Source organism: Triturus cristatus, chromosome 1_1, assembly GCF_964204655.1.
Source record: "Triturus cristatus chromosome 1_1, aTriCri1.1, whole genome shotgun sequence".
Classification (NCBI taxonomy): Eukaryota; Metazoa; Chordata; class Amphibia; order Caudata; family Salamandridae; genus Triturus; species Triturus cristatus.
Genome location: NC_140579.1, coordinates 730,643,374 through 730,661,241, shown reverse-complemented (window position 1 = coordinate 730,661,241; position 17,868 = coordinate 730,643,374). Strand labels below are relative to the sequence as shown.

At 44.7% G+C, this 17,868-nt stretch overlaps 1 protein-coding gene across 9 annotated transcripts in view; it reads right to left on the bottom strand.

Annotated features, from left to right (window-relative positions):
* The window catches only part of GPATCH8 (G-patch domain containing 8), an 826,162-nt gene that overhangs the window by 168,080 nt on the left and 640,214 nt on the right, over positions 1-17,868 (bottom strand). For all 9 annotated transcript variants that reach the window (XM_085648525.1, XM_085648516.1, XM_085648544.1 and 6 more), the window contains one exon: positions 1,584-1,670. In XM_085648525.1, coding sequence (XP_085504651.1) covers positions 1,584-1,670 — 87 coding nt within the window. The remainder of the gene's footprint in view (positions 1-1,583; positions 1,671-17,868) is intronic.

Below are 17,868 nucleotides of genomic sequence, written 5' to 3'. Positions count from 1 at the left end.
CCTGGTGGATTAAGCCCAGAGTATCACAGTACACACTAGAACACTACAGGAGGGCTCCTAGTTCTTTCCCATAAGAGTACGAAGCATAATAAGGTGTTCATAATAAAGGATTACACAGGCACCATCATCAATATAACCATATCATGTGGCAACAACAAATACTAGGTACAGGTATGCCCAAAGGCGCCTATTGCTTACACTCTGCAACAAAACTACATACTGTTGGGAGTCTTGCTTCCAGTGCCCGCTACTCCCAGTTTAATTTCATACACGGACCAGTATACAGGCAACACAATTCAAACACTTGATATACACCCTTAAGCTAATAAAAATCAAAGTCCTTCCATGACCTGGTCAGGGCCACTAAGAACTCATACATGATGGCACTTAGTCGAGGAAATCTTTTAGGCCTCACAAGAGTTATGGAAAGTGAAATATGAATAGAAATAAAATATGATGCACCAGTAGAGCCCATACCCTGAATGGCACATCTGTACGGTACCAGCACACAAGGTTTGACACTATTAAGATCAGAACTAATTCAATATTCTGCCAATCACGCACTCCCCCACACTATATCATGTTACCCATCCAAAACATGCCCTTCGGCAGCCCACAAAAGGGAAATGAAGCACTATATATAAATATTGCAATGTATTAAAATACTTTAAATGCTTTTGAATCACTTCAGTCCCTCCACCAGGTGACCTCTACACACACACACACGCCAAAGGCCACAGCAGTGTTTTTGGCTTTCCTACCATGTTTCTTAATGAGAATGAACAAACAGCCATCCAATGTTCCCATATTCAGCAGAGCGAGTGTGCAAAGACGGGTTACTGTGTTGCCAAAGCACACACAGTCAAAATGGTAGGTTGCAATGAACAAGTCGACCAGCTAGACCATGGGCGGTACTGGGGGAATGGTAGCGTGCAGTGGCAGACTGAGCAGAAAGGCACAGCTGCATAGGCAACACTTATTTTCACTCAAAGGTCAGAACGGCATTGGGAAACCTAAAATACCACCATGCCTAAGAAAACTATGTATCAGCGATTACTTAAAGAACCAAGTAAAAGAAATAGTCATAAATGTGTTCATGCTTGTGCAGTGGTGATGACAGACTTGAAGGAAGAATCACAGATGAGCTGTAAAACCGTCAGGTGCTTTTAGGATGCCAATTGAGAGAGGAAGGGTCAAAAGTGCCTCGGGATGCAGATTTATTAATAATCAATCATTCACCTATAAAATCCCAACATTATACAAAATAGGAACATTTGCATTACCCTATGAAAGGATATTAAAGCTTTTTTTCATGAAAATAGCTCTTTCTAGGTAAAATGGTGTTGAAGGTAATTAAATAAGGTAACAGAGGGAACTGAATAACTGAAAACTATCTGTAAAGTAGGACACTTATTAATCATGTGTGAATACTAGAGTCCTCTACCCTCTGTTTCATAGAGCACATCAGGCACATGTGTGATCCAATATCTCTCACTGTTGGTACCCAAGCGAACCTCATCCCCTTTATCGGAACATCACTGAAATCTAAAACCAGTATCAAAATGATGAATGGAGTATAATACCTTGTATTTTTGCCTCAGCTCTTCCGTGTCTTCTTTCTCCACTTCCAGGGCCCTGCGGCGCTCCGTGGCATCTTCTGCATAGTCCATCTGCATCAGAACAATCCACAATTGTAAATTCACAAAGGTACAAGTCAATGCGTCACACGGTCTGAAAATGATTTAAGAGACTATGAGCCATGAATAAAGACAAAATGCACCCAAATGCAATTACAAACTTAAAGTATGTGCTGAAGAATTTTTTGTGCATGTTTCTTTTAATATGGTCTTTGAAGCACACATTTTCACGTGCTAAAAACAGACAGCGGGCCCATATGCAAGTCGTTAATGAGTACAATTACTTTATAGAACACAATGCCTCATTTCTCAAGGCTGTATATAGTAGGTGTCCCTGGTATCCAGTTAAAAGCATTCACGTTATCAAACTCAGAAGGATAAAAGGCTTAGTTTCCCTTGCCAGGATTCCATCTTGTGATGCGCACACCGGATAATAGTGAGCTACCTTTCTAGCTATGTATCGGATCTGTGTACAGATTACATCTGGGTCTGTGGCATAACTAACTATGAATGTAGAAATGATTCACACTTGGAAAGCAGCCTTCCCAGAAGAGTGCTGGAAAGTGGTTTCGTGCCTGGGTTCTAACAGAAAACCTGTAAGCTTTGAGAAGACATGGTTTGTTTTAAACAGAAGCCAGACTAATAAAAACCTCCAGTACGTAAAGTGCAGCAGTTAGGTTGTGGTACGGGACTCGGCATGCACTTGGGTAGTAGCCCAGGTCTGAATGCATTATCCTGTGTAGTTGCCAATAGGCTAAAAAAGTGACCCGCCATTGGCAAAGCCATCGTGTGTGTGGGGGTATAGGGCTGGGCTTAACATCATAGCTTTAGCATGACGACTAAATTATTAGAGGACGAGTGAGAGAAATGTCTACCCAGTTAACTAAAAGTGCACTCCGCTGGTCTTCTGGTACATGAAATCAAAGCCTTGGTATTACGAGGTTTCTGCCTTCACGAAAATGTTACTTAGTTAGGCCTCGCCCTAGCAACAGAAGATCCGGAACATTAGAGCATTACACATGCATTACATTATGTGATGTTTCTACTTAAGAGTGAGTGAACGTTAGTTCCTTCTGTATTTCTGGCAGCTGTGCCGGAGTTTCCTGGCGTTTATTCAATGCCAGATGGCCGAGCTCACCTCAAAAACATTTAATGTCTTTCCTCCCTTCTTAGAACAGCAGTGGGTGTTGCTGCGTGGATCTAAACACGTATGTATTTCATGTAGGACGAGAAGAGTTTAATAAGATTTCAACTGCCCCGAATTACAACAGGTTTATGTGAGACAACTGAATTTGGGATCACAGAGCTGAAGCTGCAGCTCTTCCAACTGGGGTCATCGGAAGGAGGCATCTATCACTAACATTTCAAATTAGTTGGTTAGTGGAAGAGAAGCCCTTTCATCATGCAAAGTCATTTAATTTTAATGGGAAAGAGACTGATGTAGCACATTTTAGTCCCAGGTTCTCAGGCTTGGACTATACTCTCCACTAGTACACGGAACACATTTGAAGAGGTGCCCTATGCAGTCTCCTATTTTCTACACAAGAGGCCAGTGAGGAAGAAAGGAGATGAGACGATATTTTTAAGTAACATTTGTACAGAGATCGGAAATTCTGAATTAAACATGGTCTCTCCTCCAAAGGATATAACCTAGCTTAGTTGGTCGACGTTCCAAGCAGACTGCATTAATTTCTGGGGTTGATGAGTAGACCTATTCTTTGCATGGCTATCACGAACGTCTGTAAGCGAGCAGTCCTTTATTATCAGCATTCCACATCAATAGTACATCTTGCATCCGTTAGAAATACAGAATTGACGTTAGGATGGGCAGTGAATCACATCACCCCTGATTTTTGATCTGTTCTGAACTTATGCAAGGCACATGCTTCTGAAGAATTACCATTCTGAGTCTAGCAAGAAGAATGACATGGGTGCACTAGGACCACTGAGGGGTTGGTGCAGACATAGTAGATTGTCAGTTTCAATGGTAGAAGCCTTTCGGATAGAGGTAATGCCATTCCTACATGGTATAAATCGTAACCTCAGATACAGAACCATTTAGGATTTATTTTGCTTCATGAAGAAACTCACTGTTGAGTTTACGGAGTAACGGATAATGCCACGTTTGAATGAATCTGAATTTAGAATTTAGAGCACAGCTTATGCTCAAAAGAGTTTAGTTATTTATAAAGATCCAGGTAAGAAAGTTTTTTTAGCAATTGCGTGAGGTTCGCCATCTCACGAAGAGTAAGCGGAAGGTAATAGCATAATTTTGCACCTGCGACAGCAGCTAAATACCCTCCTTCTATCTGTACAAAGCTTTGTAAGTAGTATGAAAAAGGAATGACCAGATCTCCGAGACCTGGTCAGTGAGTAGAACTTAAAAAGTTCTTGAAGACTATGTGGGTGAGAGCGGTAGACCGCTCTGAGAATAAGAGTCTTAAACTGAATCATCTTTACAATTGGAAGCCAGTGATGGTGCTTCAATATAGGTGAGATGAACAGTCTCTGGGAAGATGTAGTAGTAATCTAGCTGCAGAATTCCTCACCAGCTGAAGTATGTATACAAGTTTCTTGTGCAGGTCTAGGTGAAGAGAATTGGAGTAATGAAGCCTGGAGGTTATAAAGGCATGATTTACAGTCTGCAAAACACGAAAACTACAGAGGGGTGAGAGGAATATCCCTCTTCGACCTCCAGCTCAGGAATTAAATATCACACAAAGAAGAGGGATAAAAACAAGTTTCGTAGAGACCAATAAGTGAGCGGGAGATGCAACAAATTTGTAAAACTGCTCTCACACACAGCAAACTGTGTCATGCTTCATCATAGGGCTGCTGCTACACCTCCGTGCCAGCCAAGCGCATGGAGGTGGAGCAATAGGGGAGGGGAAAAAGACACATACAACGTACAAAATGATGTGGAACCAACGCGAGTAGAAAGTGCAGAACCAGTGATAGACAGTGATTAAAAACCAATACTGGGAAAACCTTGATCCAATTTTAATATTAGGTGCCCAGTTTGGAGTTAAAAAAAATCAAAATACGTGGGTGATTGGTTTGGAGAGCTTATAATGAGGTTCCAACCCCCCCACTCTGCATAGATGTCGACATGTTTCAGCCAGCACTAAAAAATATAACTCGGCTTTCCTCAGGACCTCTCACCACTGTTCCCAGTTGTGAAACCTTCCTACTCCCAATTTGGGAAGTACAAGGAAGAAATACCTCAAGTGAGGTCTCTCGCCTTTCGAGAGAAACCGAGTTTATTAAGTTTATAAACCTGAAATGGCGGGGGAGTGAGGACAGCCGCCCACACGCACTCTTGCTTTCTAGGGCTGATGTCCGCCACCATATTTCGTGCCTCCTTCACCACCGTGCCCATCATTTTTTGATTTTTCTAACTCCAAACTGGGCACCTAATATTAAAATTAGATCAAGGTTTTCCCAGTATTGATTTTTAATCACCGTCTATCACTGGTTCTGCACTTTCTACTCACCGTTGGTTCCACATTATTTTGTACGTTGTATGTGTCTTTTTCCCCTCCCCTATTGCTCCACCTCCATGCGCTTGGCTGCCGCGGAGGTGTAGTAGCAGCCATATGATGAAGCATGACACAGCTTGCTGTGTGTAAGGGCAGTTTTACAAATTTGGTGTATCTCCCACTCACTTATTGGTCTCTACGAAACTTGTTTTTATCCCTCTTCTTTGTGTGATATTCATGATTTACAGTCTTCCTGGTCTTAAAAGCACAAAAACTAACACCTTACGGAGGGTTCGTAAAAGATAGAAACAAGTGAACGTAACAGAAAGGATCTGATGTTTGAAGAAAAGCTTATTGTCAACTTGGACACCTAAGTTTCTTACTTCAGCAGGACAGGGGGTAGGCCAAGTTGAGACGGCCATCAGTAGTCAGTGCAATTTTATCTTTTCCAAATATCAGCAATCCAGTTTTGTCCAAATTTAACTTTAGATGAATTTTTCACTCATCTATTCTGATACTTTGAGCCAGTTGGCTCAGAAACTGCCTGAGCCGAGTTGGCTGGCTGTATGATAGTTTGTGAGCAAAATTATCAATTGCATATCATACATGTAAGCCATCACCTCGAGCCCAAAGATATGGAACAAGGCTGCCAGAGGGTCCATATAGATATATAAAAGCGCAAGCTTAGAAATCACCCATGTTGCACCCCACAATCCAGGGAATTGTTAGTGACTAAGCAGTGATTAACCAATGTTAAAGTTCTAGGCGACTGGTGTAATTTAGGTAAACATACACTGCTGCTGCATGCAATACTTTCATGAACATACAAAATTAACAGTACAAAATGGAGCCATGTGTAATGAGGACTGATACATTTCAGAAACATGCAATACTCCTAGACAGGATTAGGTTAGTAAACATGCTGGTGAGCAAGTATCATACAATCTTCCAACTGCATAATTGAGAACCATTGCAAGAGTTGTCAAATGGAGAAATTTAATTAAAGGATTCTCAGATTCTAAAGATCCAGAATGAGCGCGATGACTCATGACGTCTTGGAGACAATCAAGTATTTTCATTAGTATCCCAGACCATTCTTGCTTACTTCGGTTCCGATATCTGAAATCAGTTTGTGGTTATTTTTTGAAGATTTAAAGCACAGCCCTCTTGGTTATAATCTGTGATATACGTTTAGACATCCTCGAGCATGTGTGAGGGCAGAAAGTTTCCCTTTCAGGCCCATAGCCCCACTCTGGAAGCATGCCTTTTGAAGGAAGGTAGACTGACTTGGGGGAATCCATTTGCTGAGGGGGCAATTTTTGATAGCGTTTCAACAGCCTGCATCCTGAAGCTTGAAGGTGTTAGACAGCTGGTAGGAACGGTCTTAAAAAATATGGCAACACTACGGATATGCTGTAAATACACATTTCTTGCAATTTTCAAACACATTTTCAGCGTATGGGGACATATAATCAAATGGCAGGCTAGTTTCTTATCTTGTATGTCATTGTGGTTCAATGAAGTGTGTAGTTAAGGTTTCAGCATATGTGACATTCATGGCCATATTGGTAGGGGCTGTCTCCATCAGCAACTGCTGGAGTGTGCCTTCTTTTTAAAGTTTTCCAGCATGATTTTCACATGCCTTTGCGAATAGGTTGGAATTAGACAGTGTGCTCAGTTTTTGATTGGGTTTTCACCAAAAAGTATTCCTCTGCCTGTAGAACATGCATATCCACCTGTGGTGGTGAGCTGCCCTCTGAATCACAACTGGATATGCGGTGGTATCTTATGGGGTTGGCTTTGCTGGGTATGACACCATAGGGTAGACATTACAGTCTTCCCAGGGCTCGTCCCCATCCTGTCACCCACAAGGTGGTCGTATGGGTCTACATCGCCTGCCTGGGTCTGAGCACGAGTGCACTCACTGCTCTGGTGGGGGCGTTTATGGGCATGCTGGGGGGATGTGGAGAGGCAGTGATTTCCTTGGGTGTAGGCAGTTTGGGTGGTGGACTTGTGACCTTATCCTTATGCATCTTCTGTACCAGTTCTAGCTGCGAGAAAGGAGAGTTGTTCCTCAAAGGTCAGTCTGCACTTCTTTGGGGTACAGGGAGCGCAGCCGATCTCCGTCATAAAGGTGGTTAGGCAGAGTGTTTACCAGCCTCTGGATGAATAAAGAGCTGTTTCTGCCTGGCGTCGATCTCTTCTGCCAGCTCTGTCAGGATGGGTGCCTCAAAATCATCCCATCTGCGATGAAGGACCCTCAGCATTGACGTGTGGCTTGGTCTTGAAGGTGCTCTCAGCATCGATTTTGGTTCAGAATGAGGATGTTTGGTGCCATTAGCTCAAGAAACGGCTGTTGCAGCTTGGCCCCCTTGGCTGGAAGCATGCTTATCTTCGAAACCTTCTCCCGGTGCCAACGGAGCTCGATGGCAGCAGCAGACTGCAGGGCAATTGCTTCTTTGTCCCTTTCTCGGGGCACGACACAAGACTCTGGGAGGCATTTAATGGAACAAGGTTTCATTCCCTGACCTTGTTACGCTGTTATCATTGTCAAACCTCTAACAGTGTTCTTTGATAAGGGGCCCTGCTGGTTTCGACGCAGAGGATGCCTGGCTGTGGAAACACTTGGACAGCAGCTGAGTCGTTGGGACCTCGGAGGAGCCTGCCTAGCCCTCCTCTATGCTGAGAGGATTGTTTTGCCTAAAACTGCAAGGGGTTTCCAAGGAAGATTAATGCTGCATCTTCCTATACACCAAACGCCTTTCACTGTTATCTTAGTCTTTTTCACAACAAAAAGTGTGGTAGAATTCACAGGACGCCTTGCTGTGGTCAGGTCTAACCAAAGATATTTTGCGTTGCACCTTGGGTAAAACTGCAAAGGTATGCGTTTTATCAACTCCATTCTTCACGGATTCTAGGGAGTTATGCTCTGAAAATCTGAAAGATGCATCAACCGGTTCAGGGTAGGTCTGATTCTGGGAGCTCAGGGCAGCCATCGTTGATGGAGAATGTCGAGTTGTTTATCAGCTGGAAGAAAAGCATGGTAGGCGCAGATTGTGTTGTGATTGCAAGCCTAGTTTTTAAACTTGGAGGACAGAGAAGCGCAAGGCTACACATGGGTCTCGGAACCTTTACTGAACACATCTAAACAAGACTGCGGAGGAAAAACAATCTAGGGTGAAGTCGGTGGCCATGTGCATTGGGGACTAAGTAAGAGCACATCCTGTGACACGAAAAGTCTTTCAATAAATACAAGTTGTAAGGTCTGAGCCTAATACTAGATGGAAGGAGTATGCAGAGCATGTGTATCTACAGCCACACATTACAAGTCTGAAGATACCTGAAGAAATAAAAAGCGTGTCCCAATCTCTTCTACTGCAAAACCGTAGGTTTCCATGTTGAGTCATATCATCCCTTTTACTGGGTTGCTAGCTGTTGCGTAACTAAATAATGGCTGCACCAGTCTTAAAGAGTACAATTCAAATCCTGATTAGGGCCCCTAAAACTAAAGATAAGGGTGCACTTCTCCAGAATAGTGATAGGGAGAAGTCATACACAGAAAAAAGGAGAAATTTGTTTGGCCCATGCATCCCAAATGTGCACCTAGAATGAAAGGAGACCCTACACATAAGTAATCGACAGATGTTTGTTAGAATCAGAACATTTGCTGCTCGTGCCAGGCCTGTATTCCTTTAACAACTTGCTAATTTGAGCAGAGTGCAAGAAGACATGCTGCACTACCACCCAAGGAAAGGAGAACATATCTAGCCACCTGGAAGATCTACATATGGCCAACCTGGCTCACACATGCATGGAGAACATATCAAGGAACAAATATAAGATCATTCAAGATTCATGATCAACTGGCTTAGGGAAAATACAACACACAAACCATGCATCGAATGGGTCATGCAGATAGAGACGTTTTACTGCTCCTATCTATGGTGAGTCTACAATGTTTCCGAACCATTCAGAGCCCCTTAAGGTGCGACTGCCTGCCCTCTTGAAGTCCCAGAGGGTGAAAGAAACCCTTTTTTTTTTTAAAAAGCCATTACAATTGGAGGGGCGCATTGATATCATGATTGTGGAACTAATTTAACCATCTTCCAAACCCTTAGGGTCTCTACCCCTAAAGTGGAGTTTCTCGATGGGACTCATCAAGCCTTTGAGTCCAATGTTATGCATGCTCCGCCAGAAATTCTTTTATTCAGGTAATATTAACAATAAGGTGCCCTTCAAGCTTTGTATCCCCTTTGATTGTCACAATGGGTGTTGGTTCACTTCTATATTTACCCCCATTCACACTCTGTAGCCCCAGCTAACTGACCAACGACTCTTAGAAACCTAAAACATATTTGTTTGACTTAGGTGCGACCCGTGTTGTTTAGATGGTGAGTCTTTGAATAAGGGATTTTTTTTTTTTTTTTTTTTTTTTTTTTTTAACACTTGGTGAGCTGGAGCTTCCAGTGCTCCATTTTTACAGAGTTATACATTTTCCACCTAGTGGTGCAGAGTAGGGCTATCATAGCATATGTATACACTTTACTTCTTTGTATGACATCCATGTTCCATTGGCCAAGACCACGTTTAGAAACAATGCAGTGAAACCAATACTCTACAAAGATTGCTGGTTCATAAACTGCATCTGATAGGAGAACACTGGCTAAATACGGCAAAGTTATTTAAATAGTTAGTGTGTACCGTGTAAACACTAAAAAGTTGCGGGATCATATTTCAGTTAAAAACTGCTAGTATCTTCTAGTTACATGGTGCTTCATAGGTTTCATAGCTCTTTTTAGGTCTCGCGCCTAGCGTTGCAGTGCGTAGCACTGCTTGCACAGCATGAGACCTCTTATAAGGGGTTCTGAAAGCTGACCACACGCTCGTGCGGTTTTTCTTTCGGCAGCTGCTATTGGCTTTAGCGTGTTTTAAAAAAAATAATAAGACACGCAATTGGGCAAAGGCAGGCGCATGTCCCGCCTTTGCTCCACCCAGTCCCATTGGAGTCTATTACGCGCACCGGCCGTCATTTGGTTTCAATTATCGTGCCCAGACACGGGCGCGATAATTTAAATCACATGGCAAGCTGTGGCGCGCGCTCTCCACTCGCGGGCTTTTGTTTTTCAAGCGATCACTTTCCCTGCAGTTTGTTGTTAAGAGAAATGTATTAGACAAAATTTTTAATACTTTCAACTTTATAACGCGCTTTCAGGTTTTGTTTCATTTCTATTTCATAGGGCAGCTTTTTAGACTGTGCACGTGCACAGCGCTGTCGCGCGTTCAAGTATTCCTTTCGTCGGGGCCTGATTGTAATTTCTTTCCTGTCAGCAGTTATAAGCAGCGACTTCTTTGATCACACGCGTTTTTACAGCACTTCCTGAGCAAGTGGCATTACTGGTGATATTTTAACATCACCTCAGGGAAGAAAAAAAAACGCAGTTAACAAAGTAATTGGCTAGCAGCTGGTGTGAATTCGTCAGATTCATTTGTGAACCTTGAAGCCAGGCCTTGATGAAACCTGTCGAGATTAGAGCCAAATTCAAGCGGATACTGGAAAGTGAATGTTTATTCGCTTAGCAGGGGCGCTATTAGCTCCGTGACGACCCTTTAGCACCCAGACATGTCGTGTGCCAAACAAGGGGCAGTGGAGCTGTGTTTTTCATAATTAGACTATGCGAGACGAAATATAGTTAGCCAGTTTCTCATTAATTCTTCATTGCCCCCATTATGGAGTATGTTTGGAGCTAACAATGCCAAACCTTATATAAATCACCGGCGGGTAACTGTGAATAACCGGGACGTTTTCCACCGCGGGCTGGGGAGTGACCGGAAGTAGACAAGGAGTGAGAAGGTCCGGTTATCTGTAATGTCACTTAGAAAGAATCCCGTGAAAAAAATCCTCTTTATTTACTCTTGCCCATCCACAATTGTATTTATGTTGTACGTGGGTTCCAAACTTGTCCACTGTTCTGAACAGGCTTTTTGAATTGGGATATTTTGAACAAAGAAAACCAGCATGGGCATAGCCAATAGGTCTCGCCTTTGGGACCCCTGCTACCTTAGAGCCAAATTTCAGGGGGGGGGGGGGGGGGGGGGTAATTCTTCCAGCAGTAGGAAGAGTGGAGATGTAGGAGCTCTGAGAAGGGGTGACAAAACAGCAAAGCCTCTTTAACAAGCAAATGGTCTTTTGAAGACCTGTGAAGTACTTGGGTGCGGCTGTGTGTGTGCCCGGGGCAGGAAGCTGTCTCAGCCCGGGCTGCCACACACAAGGAGGGGGGGGGAGAGGCGGGGGGCTGAAGCCCTTTGAGCCCAATGGGCGTTGCGTGCCTGACATCACATGATACAGTTTCCTACAGGCTCTGGAAAAGCCAATCCGTCCAGCCTGAGACGCCATTGGAATGCACCTCCGCGTGGAGAGGTACATTATCTGTGAAACTAAACAGCACCCCAAACAAGACCTCTCACCGCTGAAGAAACATAGCACTGGCTAATACTTACGAATGTGGAAATAACAGTTAAATACTTGGCATGTACAGAGCATTATCCAAACATCAGGTCATAAAATTATGCTTTTATTCAAGACTCGATGCAAAATCACAACCCCTTACTCTCCTGTACTGGAACCTGATGAAGGGTCTTCTAGCAAGCAAAATGATGCCATTTCAGGTGACTGCCTAGTTTGTCAGAGCCGTTCTCACAGCACTTTCACCTGTGGGCTTTCTTTAGCATCTATAGCATGTGCCCACGCATCCATCACAGCTCAAGTGATGGAGCAGCAAAGTCTCTCAGGAAGACGTGCATTCCACCGGGTAAGAAGAACGCTGACGCGTGCACTCTTGACCGAGCTTGAAAGACATAAGCCTGGGCACATTTGTGCTTCCCTAACTTGTGTCTAAGTCACATCATATTCTATTCACCCCAAATACACTTCAGTGAGTTTACTGGTTAGTATAGTTTGACAAGGGGAATTTGTTATTCTAAAACGAAGAGCGCTTTTAATTTCAAAAATATTTTACTGAATTGAGAAGAAAAGATCTAAAAGTGCAACAACTACAATCCAAAAAATAATAACCGACCGCTTGTGAACCGAAAAAAAATAAATGGAGAAGCACAAGGTTAACAGAGGCGAGAGAGCACTTACTGACAGGGGGAGAAGGGAGGGGGGGTAGTGACAGCGGACAGCAAGGGGGTGGAGGAGACTTAATGAGCCATGACAGAAAGGCAGATAGCGGCTGCGGGCGTGCATGCTCACGTGCACTCAAGCTTTAGGCCACCAAAAGCCTCTGGTGGCACTTTTGAAAGCCACTTACAAAAAGTATCGTAGAGACAGCATGCGCTGTCTCAGGCGAGACCTAAACATGGACTGAAGGAGGCAGTTTTTTATTTTGCTGTCTGGGCAGGGGTGGGGAAATGGTGGTTTGCAAAGGGTCGTGGAGATGGATGGAAGGAGGCAAGCTATATTTTGTTTAATTGCAATTCAAGGTCTTTGATCAGTTCAGGTACTCCTATTTTTATGCTGTTCGGTTTTTTCCAGCCTCATTACTTTTATTCCCTTGTTTCAGATGCCCTCAGCTATGGCAGCTCTGGGTTAGCAGAGCTGGCTCTCTGTGGCCACCCAGGCTGCCCCCTCCCTCCTGGGCATTTCCAACGCCTGAGCCCGCGCAGGTAGAGCAAAACTGTTTACCGTGTCATCGCCTCGCCCCCGCTGGAGCCTCCCGACCCCCCACTGAGTGCCACAGCCACCCCAGGTATGCCCCTCCAGACAGCCTCACAAGAGCCGGGCTTAAAACTAAGCCCTGCGGTGGAACCCCGCGCCCCTCCAGCTGGAAACCGAGCACATATGCAGCCAAACCGGAAGCTGGACTCACCCATGCTGTTGGTGCAGGCGGCACCCCTGGGCCTCCCATCCTTTCTGTGCCACGTGCACTCCGAGCTGTGGGCATGCTCGCAAACTGACATACAGGCTGTGTAATGGAACATGTGTGTTGCTAGTTATCGGTATCAGGGCATGCTTTGTTTTGACCTAACTCGGTCATCTTTATTTATAAAATTTAATAAGCAGATTGTAGATGCAGAGGACGGGACGGGGGCGCGCGCTGGAACGAGGGTAGATACAGTTACCGTGGTAATTGTCCCTGTCGTGTTTATTTAGAAACTTGACGCAAATACGGATTATGATAAAAAAAATGAGACGGGTTATATTACAGTAACAGTGCTTTGAAGAGCATGCCGGTAAAGGAGACATGGCAGACGGGGTGAAGGGTGTGGGTGTGGGGGGGGGGGGGGGGGGGGGGGGGGGGGGTCATGGACCGGGGTGGGTCGCGGAGGTTTCTATGGGTACAAGTCAAATCCAGGATATTAATGGAGAGGGCAATTGGAAAATGTAGCAGAGGAGGCCCAAAGTATGCAGCAGAGTTGACTAAAATATGCTTCAACAAAAGGCAAATTATGTGGCTTAATGCAGTGGGACAAGTTGTGATGGTATTGTTTCCTTAGTTTGTTATTTCTACACAGGTTAAAAGTGTCCTGGCAAAGGTTTCACGTCATTAGTGACAGTTTAATTACCAATTCAGCAAAAAGCAACAGAAAGTGGACCAGTCAACCTCTGCAGAGGGGTTTCCACTGCACAACAGTGCGATTTGAAGTATTTTTAGTTACTTTTGATCTTTTGGAGCTAGATACATTTTTGTTAAAATCTGCAGATTAGTTATCACATGATGGATCATGTGGCAAATGAGGCAAATTCATAATCATGAAAGTATCCATGCAGGTAATGGCGGTTTTAAAACAGTAACCTAGCTGGAAAGCTAATTGGCTCTTTTTATACTAGAAAGGGGTCTTCTGGTGCGTTTTCTTGCATACTTTCTACAGGTAATGCAGTTGGCATCCATTTTGCTGTCCATTGAATTATTTATATAAAGCTGACTAATCCCTGCTTGAAACATACATCTTTACTCCGAGCTGCCTCCAACCTTTATTAGTTTTTTTCTGGTTCATTCCCTTTTTTTAATGTGCTGCTCTTATATAGTGCCCACATGCTGCCAGCAGGTGCTTAAAATCTGTGCTGTGAAAAACCTGAATGAATGCACATACAGTTCCCAGGAAAAACAAGCATTTCAATCTCCGATGCCCAAAAATTAGTGCCGCTCCCCACTACGTAGAAGGACCGGCACAAATTAAGCACTGAGCGGGCGCATCCTTGGGGCGGGCAATTCTTTTCCTAAAATCCTAGGGAGGGTGGGTGTTGCTTTCGCAGCCTTGTCCTTACCCAGTAAAAAGCGCCTTCAATGACTCCACAGCAGCAGCCCTGATTTTGGACACCCCTGGCAGAAGAACACTGAGTCGGCAGACACGTACCGCCTCTATAATTCTCACCCTGTTTCCAGGCACTTCACAACCATACCACTAATGACATGAGATGGACAGGGATAGAAGTAGCGAAAAGGAACAACGTTGGGTCTATAGGTTAGCCACCAACATCATTGGCCTTAATGATAATAGTCCATGGAACACTGACAGAGGTGATAAGCATAGATACACACTTCAAACTCCATGATACTAACATGTTAGATTGACCTAGGTGCCACTTCACCAGTAATCTCACACTGGTAGTGTGGCGGCTTTTCATTTCTTACTCTTTAATTCCTGGATGGTCTACCCTATCCTATAAAAGAAAAAACCCGGCAGATAGTCATACATATTCATAAACATTGTAAGGTGACGTTGCCGGTATCTATCTTGATTCTGCCACGTAAATAAACCTTATGTGATGCATAAAAATCTCTCCTTTTCGTTTTTAAATACAGCTGTGGTTATCTCCATACAACTTGTATTAGGTAGGAGACTAGGCACATTGTGTTTGTTCCTGTATAAACAAAGTTGTAACAGCCCACAATACTCAGGAGGTTCTACCTCTGCCCCCAGTCCCTTATATTTGGCTGAACCACCAACATTTTAACCATAAACCCTGAAACAATCGAGTGACTGGATTTGCTTATACAAAGACAAAACAAATAGTTTCTTACCTGTCGGTGTAGTTTTGCAGCTTGAAGATCTTTCTGGATTCACTATGCTGTGCATTATTCCGCGGTCTGGTGGTTGGGTCCGGAATCGTAGTCTTTCTTTTGTCTTTTTTTTTTTGTAGCCCAGGTGGCCGTCAACGTCCCACCATTTGGTGCACTTCTCGTGACGTCGTCATGCTTCCTGCGGCAGTCCCACCTCGGGGTGCCATCTTCGGATTCTTTTTTTCCCCTCTTTTTTGTTTTTTTTGGTTTTGAACCCTAGGCAATTTTCAGTATTTCTTCTTAATCATATCCTTTCTCATATTTCTTTCTATGTCTCTTTTTGTTCTCCATTCTCTGTCTTTGCCCCCTCTTCTCCAGCCTCATCTTTCTGGCGGAGGTGGGTGGGTTCGCTAGTGAATCCAGAAAGATATTCAAGCTGCAAAACTACACCGACAGGTAAGAAACTATTCGTTTTGCAGCGTGAATCTTTCTGGATTCACTATGCTGTGCATAGATTTTGTAGCGGTTTGTTATCTTTGTGGCGGCTGGGTGGAAGATGAGCTATGGTCGTTGAATATATGTTGAAGCACCTTCTGTCCTACTTGTGCTTCCTTGTTCATTTGTATATCCACGCAGTAGGTCTTAGTGAACGTGTGCACTGAAGCCCATGTTGCCGCCAGGCATATGTCTTGAATGGGTGTGTTCGCCAGAAAGGCGATTGTTGCTCCTTTCTTCCTCGTGGAGTGGGCCCGTGCCCCTTACGATAGTTCTTGCCCTGCCTGTTTGTGGCATAATTGTATCGTTAGAGCGATCCATCGCGCAACGGTGCTTTTTGTTACTGGTCTACCTAGGAAGCTGGTTGCGAAGGACACAAAACTGCTTAGTTTTCTTGTGCTCCTTGGTTCTCTTGATGTAGTGCATCACCGCCCTTCTAGCGTCTAGAGTGTGCAGTGCCCTTTCAGCGCTTGTGGCTGGGTTCTGAAAGAAGCTTGGTATTTGTATTGACTGGTTCATATGGAATGCCGACACCACCTTTGGCATGAAGTGTGGGTCCGTTCTCATTACAACTCTGTCCTTGTGTATTTGGATGCAAGGCTCTTGCAGCGTTGGTGCTTGCAGCTCGCTGACTCTGCGCAGCGAGGTTATTGCCACCAGAAAGGCTGTCTTCATTGTTAGCATTTGAAGCGAGGCCTTGTGGATGGGCTCAAAGGGCGCCTTCATAAGTTCCGTTAGGACTATGTTGAGGTTCCATGCAGGCAGCGGCATCCTCTTTGGTGGCGCTATCCTCTTTGCCCCTTCCAGGAATCTCTTCACTACTCGTGATGTAAAGAAACTTTCAGCCGTCTCACTTCGTGTGTAGGCTACAATCGCTGCTAGGTGTACCCTTAGCGAGGATAAGCATAGATTAGCCTTTAGTAGGTGCGTGAGGTATCTCAGCACTGTTGATTCCTTTGTCAACTTGTTATGCAGTTTCTTTTTGCTGCACCATTGTGTGAACCTCTTCCATTTTTCCCCATAGCATTTTCGTGTCGTCTGTCTCCTTGCCTCCCGGAGCACTTGCATAGTGCTTTGAGGTAGCTTAAGGTGTACGAACTCTATGTCTTCAGGAGCCATGCCGCTAGGCCGAGGCTCTCTGGCTCTGGGTGTAGAACCTCTCCGTTCTGCATGGAGTTCAAGTCTTTTCTTTTGGTGAACTTGTGTGGTGGTCCCTGTGCCATCTCCACTATTTGTGAGTACCATGTCTGTCTTGGCCACTGTGGTGCCACTAGGATCAGTGTCATGTTGCTGGTCCTGCACTTGTTGAGTACCCTGTGTAGCAGTGGTATTGGTGGAAAAGCGTAGGCAAATGTTTTTGACCAACTTATCCATAGGGCATTCCCCTGGGATTGTTTTTCTGGTTGTCTGGATGCGAAGTTTTGGCATGTTGCATTCTGGTGTGTTGCAAACAGGTCTATTGTCTGTGTACCCCACCTTCTGAATAGCCTTTGCGTTTCCTGTCCATTGAGCTCCCACTTGTGGGATGCTGCAGTCTGCCTGCTGAGCCAGTCTGCTTCCACATTGTCCTTCCCTGGTAGGTGTATGGCCAGCAGGTCTATTTTGAGTGGGATGGCCCACCTCCAAATCTCCTGAGCCAGGTTGGATAGGGGAATTGATTGTGTTCCTCCCTGCTTGTTGATGTAGAACATCGTTGTTGTATTGTCTGTATCAACACCTTCTGGTTGTACAGTTTTTTCTGGAAGGCCTTCAGGGCTAGGAATACGGTCTTCAATTCCAAGTAGTTGATGTGTCTGACTGCATCTGCTGGAGTCCACAGACCCCTCACTCTGAGCTTGTTCATATGTGCTCCCCATCCTATCTGGGATGCGCCTGTGGTGATGGTCACCGTTGGGCTTGGTGGTGTCAAGGGCATCCCTATAGTTATGTTCTCCTTGTTCCACCATGCTCTCTTCTTGCACTGCGTGCGTTACAACCACTAGATCCTCCCAACTTCCGCTTGCTTGTGATTATTACTGTTGCAGCCATTCCTGGAACGGTCTCATGTGTAGGCGTACATTGGGAACTAGGTGAATGCATGACGCCATCATCCCCATGATCTTGCTCGCTGTTCTCACTGTCCGAGATCGCCCCTTCTGGTAGAGGCGCGTCTCCTTCAGCAGGGCCAGTGTTCTCTTGTCGCTGGGCACCACCGTTCCCTGTATGGTGTTGATCTGAGCCCCCAGGAAGATCTTCACCTGCTCTGGTTCCATA